Source organism: Leucoraja erinacea, chromosome 21 (assembly GCF_028641065.1).
Source record: "Leucoraja erinacea ecotype New England chromosome 21, Leri_hhj_1, whole genome shotgun sequence".
In the NCBI taxonomy this organism is placed as follows: Eukaryota; Metazoa; Chordata; class Chondrichthyes; order Rajiformes; family Rajidae; genus Leucoraja; species Leucoraja erinaceus.
This window is the reverse complement of record NC_073397.1, coordinates 19,760,081-19,779,163: the sequence shown is the minus strand read 5'-3', so window position 1 is coordinate 19,779,163 and position 19,083 is coordinate 19,760,081. Positions and strand designations below refer to the sequence as shown.

At 47.0% G+C, this 19,083-nt stretch overlaps 1 protein-coding gene across 1 annotated transcript in view; it reads right to left on the bottom strand.

Annotated features, from left to right (window-relative positions):
* Positions 1 to 355, bottom strand: part of rims4 (regulating synaptic membrane exocytosis 4) — a 45,833-nt gene extending 45,478 nt beyond the window's left edge. Inside the window, exon 1 of the mRNA XM_055652338.1 lies at positions 52 to 355. Within this exon, the coding sequence (XP_055508313.1) occupies positions 52 to 79 (28 nt within the window). The 5' untranslated portion in view covers positions 80 to 355. The remainder of the gene's footprint in view (positions 1 to 51) is intronic.
* Positions 356 to 19,083: the final 18,728 nt, after the last annotated feature.

Sequence of the window (19,083 nt, the reverse complement as noted above, 5' to 3'; positions counted from 1 at the left end):
ACGTTCCCCCCTCTCCCATCCCCTCCCCTCTCCCTCCCCTCACCCACTCACCGGCATCGTCCTCGTCGAACGAGTTCATACAGGGGAAGTAGATGGCGAGCGCTTCGAACGAGGCGGACAGGCTGATGCGGCTCTGTGAGCGCTGGATGGGGAAGGCGGAGGGCGCCAGGTCGGTGGTGGCAGCCGGCTTCGCCACCCTAGAGGCGGCATTCTTCACTCGGAGCACCGCTCGAGGCGTCTTGGCAGCGGGGCGAGGGGTTGGCGGCCGCGCCGGGAATCCACGGGCTGCCGGAGCCGGGGGTCGCGCTGCGCTGCCGGAGCCGGAGCCGGAGCCGCCTCTACCTGCCCCGATGCCCCGTCCCTGTCACTGTCACTGTCCTGCCCCGTCCCGCCTGCCGCCTTCACGCACACCTCCCTCCCTCCGCTCACTCTGGCATTGACGGGCAGCGGGCAGCCGGGGGTGGGATCCGCCGGCACCTGACGTCGCAGCCGCCAATCGGTGGCCGGGCGAGAGGGGAGGGGGGAGTGGGGATGGGCCGGCTGGGGCGGGGGACACAACTCAATGAAAGCTCTGCCCGCTCAGTAAAGGGCAGAGTCCTGGCGGCACGCTACCGGCGGTAGGGAGCTGTGTGTATATGTGTGTTCTCGGCGGGTGTAACTCTCTCACCGAGTGTATATTACTTATGTGTGTATGTCAACTGTGGGTCTGTTGTCATCAATGAAGTGTGTATGTGTATCAATTACGTGTGTATCATCTTGTGTATATATCAGTTGTGTGAGTCTATGTATGAATTGCACGAGTATATCAGTTGTGTGAGTGTGTGTGTGTATATAAACTTAATTGGTATACGTCTACTGGACATATATATATATATATATATATATATATATATATATTCGTGTATAAATGTATTTTAATTGTGTTTATCATTTATCATTTATGTATGTATCTTTTTCGTGTGTAGATCAGTTATGTGAGTGTGTATATATATCAAATATACTGTATGTCATGTAAATGTATACCAAATACATTTGTGTGTGTATCAATGTGTGTGTATTTCAATTGCGTGTAACAGTTATGAAGGTATCTTTTTTGTGTGTATATAAATGATGTGTATATGCCTATTTATATATCACTGGTGTGTGTATATCAATTAAATGTGTGCATCAATCATATGTGTGTATTTCAACTGTGTGTGTGTATCAGTTATGTCTGAGGATCAATTAAGTGTGTGTATCAGTTATGTCTGAGAGTATATATCAGTTGTGCATGTATTCATTAAATGTGTGTGTATCAATCGTATGTGTGTCTATCAGTTATGTTTGTGTGTGTGTCAGTTATTTGTGTAAAATAAAGCACATAGAATAGTACAGCACAATTACAGGCCCTTTGGCCCGCAATGCCCGAGCTGAACATGACATCAAGTTAAACTACTCTCCTCTGTCTACGTTAATCCATATCCCACCATTCCCTGCATATCCATGTGCCCATCTAAAAGTCTCTTAAACACCACAATCATATCTGCCTCCACCACCATCTCCTGCAGCTCATTCCAGGTACTCGCTACTCCCTATGTAAAAAAAACTTGCCCTGCACATTTCCTTGAAATGTTGCCCCTGTCACCTTACACTACACCCTCTAAACGTAGATGTTTCCATCCTGAGAAAAATATTCTGACTGTCTTCCCTATCTACACCTCATAATTTTATATACAATATTTGGCCTCCCCTTGACCTACGGCATTGCAGAGAAAACAATCCAATTTAGTCCAACCTCCTTATCGCAAATATCCTCTAATCCAAACAACTAACGGATAAACCTCCTGCACCCACTCCAAAGCTTCCATATCCTTTCTGTAATGGGGTGGCCATAACTGTACATAATACTCCAAATGTGGCCTCATCAAAATCCTATAAAGCTGCAACATGGCTTCCTGTACTCAATGCCCCATCCGATGAAGACAAGCAAATTACATGCCTTCTTTACCACTCTGTCTACTTGTGTTGCCACTTTCAGGGAGCTATGAACTTGGACCCAAATTCCCTCTGTACATTAATGCTGTTAAGAGTCTTGCCATTAACGGTTACTTTCCCCTCAGATCCAACCTTTCAAAGTGCAACACCTCATACTTGCTTAGATTAATGTCCATCTGCCATTTCGTTCCCCATTTCGGTAGCTGATCTATATTCAGCTGTATACTGACAGCCTTCCCCGGTCTCCGCAACCTGGGTGGCACAGTAGCTCAGCTGCTGCTTTACAGTGCTAGAGACTCGAATTCGATCCTGATTACGGGTGCTATCTGTGTGGAGTTTGTATGTTCTCCCTGTGGTTGCTTGTGTTTTCTCCAGGTGCTCCGGTTTCCTCCCACACTCCACAGAAGAGCAGGTTTGTAGGTTAATCGGTTTCCATAAATAAGGATGATTGCTGGACGGTGGGCCAAAGGGCTTGTTTCCACGCTGTATCTCTAAAGTCTAAACTCTACCGATGTTGGTGTCGTCTTCAAACTTACAATGGGACATATGACAATCAAATACTCTTGACTCTTGAACATTTATGTCCAAGTGGTTTAACACAAACAACAGAGGTCCCAGCACAGATCCATATGGAACGCCACTAGCCACAGACCTCCAGCCTGAATATCGTCCATCCACCACAACCCTCTACATGAGTAAGCCAAGTCTGAATTCAAGTGACCAAGTCATTGTGGAATCCATGCATTTTAATTTTCTGAATCAGTCCACATAACGCTTTATCAAATGCCTTACATCCACCCGCCCTACCCTCAGCGATCACCTCCATTACCTCCTCAAAAAACGTAATCAAATTCGTAAGACATTGCCTGCCAGGGACAAAACCATGCAGACTATCCCGAATTAACCCATTCTTTTCCAAATGGGAGTAATTCCTATCCCAAAGAATCCTCTCCAACAGTTTTCCGACCACCGATATGAGACACACCAGCTCATTCTCTCTACTTCCATTCTTAGGAAAGGAACAGCATTAGCTACAAGGGTGCAGAGATGATTTACGAGGATGTTGCCAGCACTCAATGGCCTGAGCTATAAGGAGAGGTTGAGCAAGCTAGGCCAATTCCTTGGGAAATAGGAGGATGAAGAGTGATCTTATAAACGTGTACAAAATCATGAGAGGAATGGATCGGGCAGACACATAGATCTCTTGCCCAGAGTAGGGGAATCGAGAACCAGAGGACTTGGGTTTAAGATGAGGTGGGAAAGATTTAATAGGAACCTGAAGAGTAACCTATTCACACAAAGGGTGGTGGGTGTATGGAACGAGCTGCCAGAGGAAGTAGTTGAAGCAGGGACTATCGCAACATTTAAGAAGCACTAGACTAAAAGGGGTCCGTTGGGTCCCAGCTTCATACAGGAGGGCTGGTCCCCCAACGCAATATTCCACCTCTCCACCAATTCCAATAGTGCTGGCCGGTAGGGGGGGCTGGGGGGGGGGGGGGGGGGTAGAAACATAGAAACATAGAAATTAGGTGCAGGAGTAGGCCATTCGGCCCTTCGAGCCTGCACCGCCATTCAATATGATCATGGCTGATCATCCAACTCAGTATCCCGTACCTGCCTTCTCTCCATACCCCCTGATCCCTTTAGCCACAAGGGCCACATCTAACTCCCTCTTAAATATAGCCAATGAACTGGCCTCAACTACCCTCTGTGGCAGAGAATTCCAGAGATTCACCACTCTCTGTGGTATATGGGGTGTATGCCTTCAGGAGGGCTAGCATGGTTGTGGGCCGAAGGGACTGGTTTCCAGAGGGCTAGTATGGACATTGTGGGCCAAATGGAATATTGGGCTGGCAGCTCAGTCACTGAGGCTAGGCAGCTCAGGCCTGGCAGCTCAGTCACTTTTGTAGCCCTGCACCCACCCCCTTCATCGCGGTGATTGACAGGCGAGAGGATCTCAAGGTTATTTGTACACTCATAACTTTTTTATTTTTCATCGATGGGAAAAATCCTCAGGGCCTGCTCAACAGAGAAGGACTGTGAGTAAGATGGCCAAAAATCATAGCGATATATGGTAACAATTTTTCTAAAACCAATATACAGCGCAGCCAGGGAGTGGTCAAGATGACACTTTTAATTATATAGATTTAGACAGGTACATGGATATGGGCCAAATGCAGCCAGGTAGGACTAATGTAGATGGGACATGTCGGCCGGTGTGGGCAAGTAGGGCTGAAGGGCCTGTTTCCACTCTGTGTGACTCTATGACTCTACTCTCCAGTCTTCCAGCACCTTGCCTGTTGCTAGAGGAGATACAAAGATCTTCGCCAAGACCCCTGCAATCTCTTCTCTTGCCTCTCTCAATAACCTGGAATAGATCTGGAGATTTATCCATCCTAATGGTCTTCAATCTCCTTGATTTCAACTGCCCTTGTGTATTAGTATTCCCCACACTGGTCTCACTGTCATCCATGTCCTTTTCCTTGGTGAATACAGATTTAAAGTACTCATTTAGTACCTCGCTGACATCCTCTAACTAAGCATAAATTCACTCTTTATCCTTGAGCAGTCCTACCTTCTCCCTAGTTAGCCTCTTGTTTATAATGTACAGATAAAAAGCCTTGGAATATTCTTTATCTGACTCGCTGTGGCATTTCATGGCCCCTTTTGGCCCTCATAATCTCCCACTTATTATTTCCTGCTCAAATTGTATGTGTGTGTATCAGGTGTGTTTGTGTATATCAGTTGTGTGTGTGTGTGTGTGGGTGTGTCAGTTGTGTGTGTGTGTGTGTGTGTGTGTATGTATATCAATTGTGTGTGTGTGTATCAGGTGTGTGTGTGTGTGTGCGTGGGTGTGTGTGTGTGTGTGCGTGTGGGTGTGTGTGTGTGTGCGTGTGTGTGTGTGTCAGTTGTGAGTCTGTGTGTATGTGTGTGTGTGTCAGTTGTGAGTCTGTGTGTATATCAGTTGTGTGTGTGTGTGTGTGTGTGTATGTATATCAATATCAGTTGTGTGTTTGGAGACACACACACACAGAACAGGTGTGCTCATATGTGCACATGGAAAAATGAAGAATATGTACCAATGCACCCATGTAATAGCGTGTCTGTGTGTGGGTTTCTGTGTACGTGCGTGAATATATCTGTGAGCAGGTATGTGTATCTGCGTGTGCGTGGTGTGTGTGTGATGTGTGTGTGTGTGCATGTGTGAGTGCATGTGCCTATATGTGTGCTTGTGTATCGGTGTGTGTATCTGTCTGTGTGCATCTATGTGCATTTGTGTGTGTGTGTCTGTATGGGCATGCTTGTGCGTGTGCATGTATATATGTGTGCATGTGTGTAGCACCACAAGGGCATTTGCAGCAAACCACTGAAAGAACAGGAGAGATAAAACAATCCTATCTCCGTCTCCTCTGTCACTCCCCCTCTCCCCCGTCACTCCCTTCTCCCCAGTCACTCCCCTCTCCTCTGTCATTCCCCCTGTCCCCAGTCAACTCACCTCTACCCAGTCACTCCTCCTGATATATTCAAGAGATAGTTAGATATAGCTCTTAGGCCTAACGGAATCAAGGGATATGGGGAGAAAAGCAGAAACGGCGTACTGATTTAGGATGATCAGCCATGATCACATTGAATGGCGGCGCTGGCTCGAAGGGCTGAATGGACTACTCCTGCACCTCTCCCACTCCACCTCTACCCAGTCACTCCTCCTCTCCCCAGTCACTCCCCTCACCCCAGTCATTCCCCTCTCCACGGTCCATCCTCTCTTCCCAATCACTCAACCTCTGGTTACACCCCACCGTTGCATACACCACACCGTTTCCATTGCATACACCACACTGCCCACCCGTTCATCTCTCCCGAACCACGCACCCTCTCTCAGGCCCCAACACAGCTGGAGATTTGGAGGACATCATTCAGGGAGGTTGTTGCAGCCTCTACAAACTATGTAATGTCCCGGAATCCCGGGACTGTCGCTGTGTAAAAACACAGGGAGCAGGAACGTGGAGGACAGGAGCAAAGGCAGTGAACCCTCTCCCAAACAGTCTGAGGAAAGGTTGAGACTAGAAACGTCACCCATCCTTTTTCATCAGAGATGCTGCCTGACCCACTGAGGAACTCCAGCACTTTGTGTCCATCTCTCCCAAACAACCTTCGGCTTCCTTCCGCATTCCACGGATGTTTTGGCTGCTGGACTAAAAGGTCATTGTAAATGGCTTGTTCAAACTCCAAACTACCAAAGGGACTTTGGGCTCCATTTAGTTTTTGCAGCATATTGGGGTTTTTCAAATATTAATTGAAATTCTTGTTTTATTTGATTGTTTATTATATTATTAAGTACTGTGTTTACAAACCTGTGAGCTGCTGTTGCAAGTAAGAAATAAAATCCTTGTTCTGCCTCGGGACAAATGACAATAAAACACTCTTGACCTTGACGATATTTGAACGATAGATTCTTCAGGCAGAAGGTGGTGAATCTGTGGAATTCTTTGCCACAGAAGGCTGTGGAGGCAAAGTCAGTGGGTATATTTAAGGCACAGATAGATAGATTCTTGTTTAGTATGGGTGTCAGAGGTTATGGGGAGAAGGCAGGAGAATGGGGTTTGTAGGGAGAGATAGATCAGCCATGATTGAATGAGGGAGTAGACTTGATGGGCCGAATGGCCTAATGCTACTTATGATACTATTATCACTTATGATCTTATGAATCAGAGAGTTGCAAACATTGAAGAGAGTTGTGGTCGTAGCCCAGACCATCATGTAAACCAACCTTCCTTCCATTGACTCCATCAACATTTTATGCTGCCTTGGTAAGGCCACCAGCATAATCAAGGTCTCACTCTGGTCATGCCCTCTTCTCCCCTCTGCTAGGTACAGAAGTTTTAAAACGCATACCTCCAGATTCGGGGACAGTACCTTCCCAGCTGTTACCAGGCAATTGAACCATCCTATCACCAACTAGAGAGCGGTCCTGACCTCCCATCTACCTCATTGGAGACCATTGAACTATCTTTAGTCGGACTTTACTGCACTTCACCTTGTACTAAACATTATACCCTGTATCCTGTATCTATACACTGTGGGCGGGCTTGATTGTAATCATGTATAGTCTTTTTCACTGACTGCATACAGCAAAAAAGTTTCACTGTATCTCGGTACACGTGACAATAATAAGCTAAACTAAATAAATTAAATAAAACTAAAGAATCTGGTTGAGAGTTGTTGGGAATCTGGGGAGAAATAAAAAGTGAGATTGATTGAGGATTTAAGTCAAATACTTGGATACTTGATGGTCAGCATGGAGTCAATGGGCCGAATAGCCTGATTCCATGCTGAGCATTTCTCCAACTGGGAGTCTAAGCACGAATTGTGGCCGAATTACTATTCATTCTCCAGGATTATTTCTGTCAGTCAATCAGGAATGGTATGAGATACAAGCGACTGTAAATGTTGGGTTACATAAAAGGACACAAGTGCTGGAGTAACTCAGCGGGTCAGGCAGCATCTCTGGGGAACCTGGATAGGTGGCGTTTCAGGTCGGAAACCTTCTTCAGAATTCTGAATTGTGCGATTGTGTTTATAGGCAGGAGAGAGAGTTGACACAACAGCAGGCAAATAATTCTGCCCACCGAGTCCACACTGACCAGCAGTCCCTATACACCAGCACAATCCTACATACTGGAGACAATTTACAATATTTACCGAAGCCAATTAACCTACAAACCTGAACGTCTTTGGACTATGGGAGGAATCCATAGCACCTGGGGAAATCGCACACAGTCACAGGGAGAATGTACAAGCTCCGTGCAGACAGCACCCATAGTCAGGATCGAACCCGGGTCTCTGCCGCTGAAAGGCAGCAACTTTACTGCTGCGCCACTGTGCCCCCCCAGAGAGGTTGAATGACTGTCTCTTGTCATAAGTAAATCCAAATGCCTGGCCTGCAATATAATTGATCAATGTAACTGTTTCATTTGTAGAAACCTTCTCCATGTCCTTTCCAACTTCCTGCCAGCAAATTATCACCAAAATAGGAAATATGAGTCACAACTACCGAGATACACACACGATTGCCTTGACACCCCTGACAGAAATATCGCTGAGAGCAACAGCCTGCAATTCAATCTGTCAGGTTGCAGATGAGTTTGTATTTACAGCTGAGCAAAAATGTATCCATCTTTAAACATCAAAGGTGCCATAAATGTAACGTAACTGCGGACAAATGAGGGGCAAGAGCAGGCTCCCTGCTCTCTCCAATCTGTTCCATCGTTCATCAATGTCATGGCTGATCTACTGCCTCGGCTACATTTTCCATATCCCATAAAGCCCCTCATATCTGTATATAAAATTATAAGAGACCATAGATTGGGTAGACAGATGGAATCTTTTTTTCAGGCTGGAAATTTTTAGTTTAGGGATACAGCATGGAATCTGGCCCTTCGACCGACAGCAACCAACAATAACCTGTACACTAGTTCTGTACTGCACACTAGGGCCAATATACAGAAGCCAATTAACCCACAAACCTGTACGTCTTTGGAATGTGGTACATAACTGGAGCACCCATAGAAAATCCATGCATTCGTGGGGGAAATGTACAATAACTCCGTGCAGACAGCACCCGTAGTCAGGATCGAACCAGGGTCTCTGGTACTGTAAGGCAGCAACTCTGCTGCTGCGTCAACAAAAGGCTCAGCACTAGAAGTCATAGGTGTAAAGTGAGAGGGGGAAAGTTTAATGGAGATGTGTGGAGCAAGTTTTTCACACAGACACTGCTGGGCCTGGAATGCGCTGCCAGGAGGTGGTCGAGGCAGATACGATAGTGGCGTCTAAGAGGCTTTTGGATAGGCACATGAAAATGCAAAAATATTAAGGTATATGCGTTATGTACAGGAAGATGAGATCAGTTTAACTCACTGTCATATTCGGCATGGACATTGTGGGCCAAAGGGCCCGTTCCTGTGCTGTACTGTTCTATGTTCTATGTCCAGAAATGTATCCATCTCTGTTTCTGAATGACTCATGGGATGCCTTGCCTCTGGGTACAGATTTCTCAGGATTCACCAGCCCCCGAGTAAAGGAAGGTTTCCCTTATTCTGTATCGGTGATGTTTGGTTCAAGTCACCTCGCACAATGAACACATCATCCCTTCAACCGGTCCAGTGAATCTTGACGCATTTCCACTATGGCAAATATATCATTTTGGTTAGGAAAGGAACTGTACAGAATACTCCAGATATTCTATAGGCAGCATATTGTCGAGTTGCATCACCACTTGGTTTGGGAATAGCTCTGCCCAAGTCCCTAAGACATTGCAGAGAGTTGTGGGTGTAGCCCGGTCCATCACACTGACCAGGTTCCCCACCGTTAACTCCATTTACATTTCACACTGCCTTGCGAAAGCAGCCAATATAATCAGAGACTTTTCCCACCCCAGTCATTCCTTCTTCTCCCTGCTCCCATCCAGTAGAAAAGGGGAAATGCAACGAGACCTGGGTGTCATGGTACACCAGTCATTGAAAGTAGGCGTACAGGTGCAGCAGGCAGTGAAGAAAGCGAATGGTATGTTAGCATTCATAGCAAAAGGATTTGAGTATGTGAGCAGGGAGGTTCTACTGCAGTTGTACCAGGTCTTGGTGAGACCACACCTGGAGTATTGCGTGCAGTTTTGGTCTCCTAATCTGAGGAAAGACATTCTTGCCATGGAGGGAGTACAGAGAAGGTTCACCAGACTGATTCCTGGGATGTCAGAACTTTCATATGAAGAAAGACTGGATAGACTCGGCTTGTACTCGCTAGAATTTAGAAGATTGAGGGGGATCTTATAGAAACTTACAAAATTCTAAAGAGGTTGGACAGGCTAGATGCAGGAAGATTGTTCCCGATGCTGGGGAAGTCCAGAACAAGGGGTCACAGTTTAAGGATAAGGGGGAAATCTTTTAGGACCGAGATGAGAAAAACATTTTTCACACAGAGAGTGGTGAATCTCTGGAATTCTCTGCCACAGAAGGGAGTTGAGACCAGTTCATTGGCTATATTTAAGAGGGAGTTAGATGTGGCCCTTGTGGCTAAAGGGATCAGTGGGTATGGAGAGAAGGCAGGTACAGGATACTGATTTGGATGATCAGCCATGATCATATTAAATGGAGGTGCAGGCTCGAAGGGCCGAATGGCCTACTCCTGCACCTATTTTCTATGTTTCTAAAATATAGAAGGTTGAAAGTGCTCACCTACAGAATCAAGGACAGCTTCTTCCCCTCTGTTATCAGACTAGTGAATGGTCCTTCCATAAGCGAGGGTACAGTGCTGATTTTCCCAACCTCATTGTGGACATTGGACTTTTTCTCTGAAACGCGAAGGCTATAATGCCAAGAACTATAGTTTACTTGCTGGTATAATCTCTTTACTGCACCTGTAATATTGTTATACTATTGTGTAATTGTGTATTATATTCATGTATAGTGTTATTTGTTTTGATTAGATATCACGTATCTAAAAGCCTTTCACTGTATCTCTGAATAAAAGGACACAGCGAGAAGGACACAGGGAGATGAGGAGGAAATTCTTTCGTGGTGAACCTGGTGAATTCATTGCAACAGATGTCAGTTGAGGCCAAGTCATTAGGTATTTTTAAAGCAGAGATTGATAGGTTCTTGTCTAGTAAGGGTGTCAAAGGTTACCCTAGTGTCAAATGGCAAGAGAATGGATTTGGGAGGGAAAAATAGATCAGCCATGATCAAATGGCGGAGCAGACTCAATGGGCCAAATGGCCTCATTCTGCTCCTATGTCTTATGATCTAAACACTGATTACCCCCCCCCCCCCCCCCCCCCCCCCCTGTGCTGGTCCGCCCTCCCCGCAGCCTGACTTGTGGACAAGCCCGGCTGCGGTCCCTTCTGCAACCCGCGGTGGAAGGGGAGTGCGGTGATCCCGCTCTGGAATCTTTGACCATCAACAGTTCCCAAGGTGTCACTAATTAATCAATAAAATCCCCACCCCTCCCCCTCCCTCCTTGCCTCCTTCCTCCTCCTTAGTTATTTTACCAGTTCCTCAGCTCTCCACATTGTATCCTTTATGAGTTCACACCTTCCCTAGCCAACAATGGGGGCCTGCCATGGCACCACCCTGCCTGAGGTCATTTGTCGCCAGCCCTGATTGTTTCGGATCTTTTCACTACTCCAGCCCTTCACCTCCAACTCCATCCAGCCCCCCCCCCCCCCCCCCCCCCCCCTACCTACCTAACCCCCTCCACACATCCCATCCCTAGTTTCAGTCTGAAGAAGGGTCCTGACCAGAAACCCGGCATGTCACTCATCCATTTTCTCCAGCGATGCTGCCTACCGCACAGAGTTACTCCAACACTTTGTGCTTATCTTTGGTCTAAACCAGCATCAGCAGTTCTTTGTTTCATCAAATAAACTTTGTGTTTTGATTGAAATAGCTAATAGCTGCCCAAGTGTACTTTCCGCTTTGCCTTCAGTCTCTCATGTTTGTGCACAATCACTTTGCTCTCCTCTCTCCCCTTGATTGGACGTCACATCCTCAGTGGGCTGGATGCCTTCCTATGTGGTCTGATCAATGGGGATGACAGGACAATGCAGAGCTTGTATTGAACAGGAGCTGATTATTGGATAGATTTTCCTTTTGTTCAGAACAATGCTTTCAAAGAAGAAACACCAATTCCCAATAAGAGGAAGTTGCCTAACAAGGGAAGATTGGGCAGGCTGGTCTGCAATGCCCAGTGTTTAGAAGAATGAGAGATGATTGTACTGAAACATAAAATGCAGAGAGATCTCAACGGGATCAAATCCAGAGTGTTTAATTGTCCAAAGTGTCCAAATGTACTTTGAGAGGGGCCACAGTTTAAGAATAAGGAGTAAGCCATTTAAAACGGAGATGAGGAAACACTTTTCCTCACAGAGAGTGGTGAGTGTGGAATTCTCTGCCTCAGAGGCCGGTGGAGGCAGGTTCTCTGGATGCTTTCAAGAGAGAGCTAGATAGGGCTCTTAAAAATAGCGGAGTCAAGGGGGATATGGGGAGAAGGCAGGAACGGGGTACTGATTGGGGATGATCAGCCATGATCACATTGAATGGCGGTACTGGCTCGAAGGGCCAAATGGCCTACTCCTGCCTATTGTCTCTCTTTCTTTATCGCAGATGGTACTGATCCCCTAATTATGGATCTCGCTTCATTGCAGTTCTCTAACTGTTCCTCCTGTCCAGTTTCACCAACCATGCAGCACTCCATCAGTGCTATATTTCCAACAGTGCTGTCCCTCCAACCATGCAACACTCCGTATGTTTTATCTCCAACCATGCAGCACTCCCTCAGTGTTTTATTTCCAACAGTGCAGTGTTCCCTCAGTGTCATCCATCCAACCATGCAGCTTTGCCTCAGTGCCTTCCTTCCCGCTGTGCCCCATTCCCCGGCATTGCCTGCCCAGCTCTCTCAGCATCACTGCTCTGGTTGCACCCTCTCCTCTCGTGACTGCACGACAAGGAATACGTAACATACAGTGGATACTGATATCCGTCCGAGCTACTTTTAAAGTGTGTCTCCACAAAGCCCACTCACATCCATTACTGCTGAGGAATCCAATTAGAGGTCCTATAAATACCTGCAGAGATTCAGAATTTTTAGTCATTTTCATGGCTCTATTTTATTAATAGAAAGTTGGCCAAATTTCTGAAACTGTGTCATCATCTGAAATATCTTGTTTGATCCACTGAAATGTTGGAGATGCAATATCGGGGGGGTAGCATTAATGAATGGACTGAGTGAGAAACATGTGGCATCTGAGCCACTGAATGTGCTGGTCACTCGGTCCTGGGCCCAGTCTGGGAGCCATGTAAAGCGCTGCTGAGCTCTGTGTACTAGAGAGGATCCTATCGAGGGACCCATCATTCCCTCCACCCGACCGAGTTGGCACCGACCAGCGATCACCCCATACACTAACACTATTCCACACACTAGGGACAATTTACAATCAAACCAAAACCAATTAACCTACAAACCCATACGGCTTTGGACTGTGTGAGGCAACCAGAAACCCATGCAGTCATGGGGAGGACGTACAAACTCCGTACATGTAGCACCCATAGTCAGGATCAAACCTGGTCTCTGGTGTGGTAAGGCAGCAACTCTAACACTGTGCCACCATGCCACTCTGAGCGTGTCAACTATGATGAAGGGCAAGCTATGGTTATGGACAATTGACTTCAGTAGCACTGGAGTGAAAGTGTCTTTAGACGAGGGATTGTAGAAGTCGTGACACTGGGAGAATGGTGTGGAGTCTTTACACTTAGTATAGATGAACAGGCAGGAGCAAGCTGAAGGGTTGTAATGTAATTTAGGATGAAATACTGATGGAGAAATGTGATCTTTAAAATAAATCTTGCATTTTTTCATGAATTACTCATGAACGTCCTTTACAGCCCAACTATTAGGATAAAGGTAAATCTGCTATTATAGTCTAGGGAACTTCTATTTAAAGATTATCGGAGAAAAAGCAGGCAGAGCAGTGTGTGTCACTGATGATCAGTGTTGGTGACGAAGCTGCAGAGCAAGGTCCATTGGTTCAGTGGTTCCTGTATTTTCACTTGGACCAAGGTGCAGTGACATTCTTTTTCTGCATACAGATCAGTAAGATTATTGTGTAGGAAGGAACTGCAGATGCTGATTTATACCAAAGATACGGTAGACACCAAAAGCTGGTGTAACTCAGCAGGTCAGACAGCGTCTCTGGAGAAAAGGAATAGGTGATGCTTCGGATCGAGACCTTTCTTCAGACTGTAGGTGACATTTAACCATATAACAATTACAGCACGGAAACAGGCCAACTCGGCCCTTCTAGTCCGTGCCGAACACTTATTCTCACCTAGTCCCATCTACCTGCACTCAGACCATAACCCCCCATTCCTTTCCCGTCCATATACCTATCCAATTTATTTTTAAATTATAAAATCAAACCTGCCTTCACCACTTCCACTGGGAGCTCATTGGGACCGCTGGGCTCCGCAGGGTGTTGAATGTATCCTCAATAAGGATTGTGTCATAGTTGTATAGTAGTTTATTATGGATACATGTTTGTATTGTATTATGGTGGTGGGTTCTGGCTTGTTTTATTGTGGTGTAAATATTATTTTTAATAATTGAATAAATGTTGTTGTAAATAAAAAAATAAGAAATAAAAAAAAACTGGGAGCTCATTCCACATTTCAGATCATATTTGGAAGAGTCTCGACCCGAAACGTCACCTATTCCTTTTCACCAGTGATGTTGTCTGAATGAGTTACTACAGCTTTTTGTGTTTATCTTCAGTAAGAATATTGCCATAAATAAGTACAACCTCTGGTTAAGTACATAATGCATAAAAACAGCCCACTTAGTCTACATGCAAATATCATCAGGTTTTGGCAACATTTTTCAGTCCCAGCTGCAGCTGGCCATGAAGGTCCATTGCAGCTGTCACCTCCATCCAGTGGTCCCGCAAACCGTCGTCCCTCTCCTCACACGGCCATCATCAGCCTTCGTGCCACGGGGGCTTCTCCTGCAGCCAACCTTGAGGGCACAGAAGGTGGGACCCCCTCCCCCCAGTACCGGCCCCTTGTCCAGAGTGTGCCACCAACAACAACGCCCTCAACCCTCCTCTCGGTCTTCGAGGGCTCGCTGGGGTCGGGCTCAGCGGCTTCGTGGTTGTGCGTTGGCTGGTTGCCAGCGTTCCAGAACAGCGGTGGTCATAGGTCGCCAGAGGTCAGAAGAGGCCGCCACTCCACCACTATTTATTGATTGAAAGATGCAGCATGGAGATAGGCCTTGCAGCCCACCGTCCACGCCAACCATTGACCACCCGTTCACAATCATTCCATGTTACCCCACTTTCACATCCATTCTCTGCACACCAGGGGCAATTTATAAAGGGGGCAATTAACCTGCAAACCTCACTGTAGCATTGTAACACCAGCACTTTGGGTCTTTTATTTTGGGCGGCATGGTGGCGCAGCGGTAGAGTTGCTGCCTCACAGCGACAGAGTCCCATGTTCGATCCTGACTACAGGAGCTGTCTGCGCAGAGTTTTGTACGTCCTCCCTGTGGGCACATGGGTTTTTTCCTGGTGCTCCAGTTCCTTCCCACACTCCAAAGACGTGCAGTTGTGTAGGTTAATTGCCTTTAGTAAGTTGTAAAATAGTCCCTGGTAAGTAGGATCGTGTTAGTGTACGGGGTGACCTCTGGTCGGCACGGACAGGGTGGGCCAAAGGGCCTGTTTCCACGCAGTATCTCAAAAGTCTAAAGCCACAAGGATGTTGCCTGGGTGGATAGTTTGTGTTATCGGGAGAGATTGGATGGGCTGCATCTGTTTCCCTGGAGTGAAGGCAGTTAAAAGATGACAGGATACAGATTTCTAACATTATGAGGCATAAACATTGTGGATAGTCAGAGCCTGTCTCCCATGGCAGGGGATTGAAACTGGAGGCATAGGTTTAAGGTAAGAGAGAAAAGGTTCAAAGTGGTCAGAGATGTTGCTCTGAAGGTTAGATAGAAACATAGAAACATAGAAAATAGGTGCAGGAGAAGGCCATTCGGCCCTTCGAGCCTGCACCGCCATTCAATATGATCATGGCTGATCATCCAAATCAATATCGCATACCTGCCTTCTCTCCATAACCCCTGATCCCTTTAGCCACAAGGGCCACATCTAACTCCCTCTTAAATATAGCCAATGAACTGGCCTCAACTACCATCTGTGGCAGAGAATTCCACAGATGGGTTAAAAGATAGCACGGAAACAAGCCCTTCGGCCCACCGCGTCCACGTCAACCATCGATTACAGATGCTCGCTAAATTTTTCACACAGATCGTAGTTGGTATCTAGAATGAGCTGGAGGCAGATGGAGGTGTTGGAGGCAGAAACAGGACCAACATTTGAGAGGCATCAGGGCAGTGGTTGAATGAGCTGGGCATAGAGGGAGGTGGAATTAACGCAGGCAGGTGTTTAGTTTAGTTTAGAGGTACAGAATGGACAATGTCCCTTCGGCTCACCAAGCCTGCGCCGACCATCAATCAATCATCCGCACTAGTTCGATATTATCCTACTTTCTCACGCACTCCCTACAAACTAGGGGCAATATACGGAGGGCAACTTAACCTACAAACCCATTCATCGTTGGCATGAGAGGAAACAGGAGCACCTGGAGGAAGCCCGTGCGGTCACATGAAGAACGTTGAAACTTCACACCCGAGGCCAGGAACGAACCTGGGTCCCTGGCGCTGTGAGGCAGTGGCTCTACCAGCTGCACCACAGTGCCATCCTGGGATTAGTATAGATGAGAAAGATGGTCAGCATAGAAGCGTGGGGCTGAAGGGCCTGTTTCTAGGCTGCAAATCCCTCCCCTACAGCTCCATGTGAACTCCTACACCACACAAACTGCAGCAGCTCAAGGAGGCAGCACTCAGACACCTACACAAGGGGCTATTAGGGATGGGCAACGAATAGTGACCTTGGCAACAACTCCTCATTTTATAAATGAATTAAAAAATATGTTGGAGAGCTGTTTCAAAGAGTTGACAGGCTGAGTGGCTTGTTTCTGTGTTTAATGATTCTCTAAACAGACTGTATGGATAGAGTGGGTACAATAAACCAGAAAATACAGTGAATGTACCACAGATCAGTCATACAAAATGGAGGTACTGGTGTAGGCTGAGGGAGGGAAATTATTTAATTTACAATGTAGTTTGAATCCCTGCAAGCCCAGACTATGGGAATATAACAGAGCTAGTTCCTTCCGAAGGGGAACGGGTTAGATCAAGAGTAGTCACTTCTCTGGAAACACCTCCGTCAGTGGAATAATGGTCCCACTCCCTCTCAATGTTTAACTTAAGTTTCGGTTTATTATCGTCACGTGTACCGAGGTACTTTGAAAAGCTTTATTTTGCAAGCTATCCAATCGGATCAGATGTGGGATGCAGATTTTAAGGGCAGAGCACGGTGGCGCAGCGATAGAGTTGCTGCCTCACAGCACCAGAGACCCGGGTTCTATCCTGACCACAGCTGCTGTCTGTATGGAGTTTGTATGTTCTCCATGTGACCATGTGGGTTTTTTCCAGGTGTTCCAGTTTCGTCCCACACAACCTAAGATGTGCGGGTTTGTAGGTTAATTGGCTTCGGTAAAATCATAAATGATCACCATAGGGTGATTGCTGGCCGGCACCGACTTGCTGGGCTGAAGGGCCTGTTTCCGCGCTGTAGCTCTAAAGTTTGAAAGTAAAGGGCAGCCCAGTGGCGCAGCGGTAAAGTTACTGCCTTACAGCGCCAGAGACCCGTCCTACCGAGGGTGTCGACCCATCTTTTCATCAAAGGGCATCTGAAATGTCCTCATTCTTCAGGGAATGGGGGTTCCCCTCCTCCACCATAGATGAGGCTCGCACCAGGGTCTCTTCCATACCCCGCAACACTGCTCTCTCTACCCATCCCCGCACTCGCAACAAAGGCAGAGTCCCCCTAGTCCTCACCTTTCACCCCACCAGCCGTCACATACAACAAATAGTCCTCCGTCAGTTTCGCCACCTCCAACGTGACCCCACCACTCGCCACATCCTCCCATCTCCCCCCATGTCTGCCTTCCGCAAAGACCGCTCACTCCGAAACTCCCTTGTCAATTCTTCCCTTCCCTCCCGTACCACCCCCTCCCCGGGCACTTTCCGTTGCAACCGCAAGAAATGCAACACCTGTCCCTTTACCTCCCCCCTTGACACCATTCAAGGACCCAAGCAGTCGTTCCAGGTGCGACAGAGGTTCACCTGCATCTCCTCCAACCTCATCTATTGCATCCGCTGCTCTAGATGTCAGCAGATCTATATTGGTGAGACTAAGCGGACTCAGCTCGGCCCACAAGAACCTACCTGACCTCCCGACGGCTCAGCACTTCAACTCCCTCTCCCATTCCCCGTCTACTCCCTGGCCAGCGTGAGCAACACCGGAAATTGGAGGAACAGCACCTCATATTCCGCTTGGGGAGTCTGCATCCTGCGAGCATGAACAATGAATTCTCCCAATTTTGTTAGCCCTTGCTGTCCCCTCCCCTTCCTCAGCCCTCGGGCTGTCTCCTCCCACCCCTCGGGCTCCTCCTCCTCCTTTTTCCTTTCTTCTCCCCGCCACCCCCCATCAGTCTGAAGAAGGGTTTCGGCCCGAAACGTTGCCTATTTCCTTCGCTCCATAGATGCTGCTGCACCCGCTGAGTTTCTCCAGCATTTTTGTGTACCTTTTCATCAAAGATATCGGTTCATATTTGCATCCACTGATAAGATTTAATGATGAAGAGTTCAGAATACACCAGCTGGTCAGTTTTATGAGCTTGCATAATTATTCATAAGCATTTCACAGCAAACAGCAGTGCCGAGCACTAGCAGTGATTTAAACACACCATGCTGCTGCAACAACAAAGTCTATTAAGATGTGACATTTAAAAATTACTTTGGCTGCCCTATTTGCATGGGTTGTGAATCTAAGACGTTGCAATCCTCTGCTCTCAGGAAGGCAAACGGCGTTGAGCAGTTATCCGAGCCACTTGCTTAGAATAAAACACTGTTGGTGCCTGAGATGAGCTCTTTTAATCACAGCGGGCTCGCCGTGTGAGAAGGTTGCTATTAATAGCTTTGACTACCAGGGAGGTTGGCCGGTTGGGGCGGCAAGAGACTCTCCTACAAATTGCAGAGCACTTCTTTGTGTCGAGGCTCCAGCAGCACGCAGGGGATAAAGCTTCTGGCAAAAAAACAAAAAATGTTGCTCAAGACAAAGAGACAAAGGAGCAAAGAAGAGAGTTCGAAGAGATGGAGATCGGAATCTCGTCACCGCCATTGTAAAAGCCTATTGTGGGCAGTGTGGCGTTACTGGATAATAGAGATGTCCAGAACAATACTGTGTCTGCCCAGGTTTATAGAATCACAGGATGTAGCCAAGACATAATGTTTACAAACAGCAGCCACCTACGGCACTGACAAAGTTACAAAACTTGCCGGCTCCCCCTTGAGTTGCGTATCAGAGCAAAGACGTCCTTCTACAATTGTACAGGGCCCTGGTGAGACCACACCTGGAGTATTGTGTGCAGTTTTGGT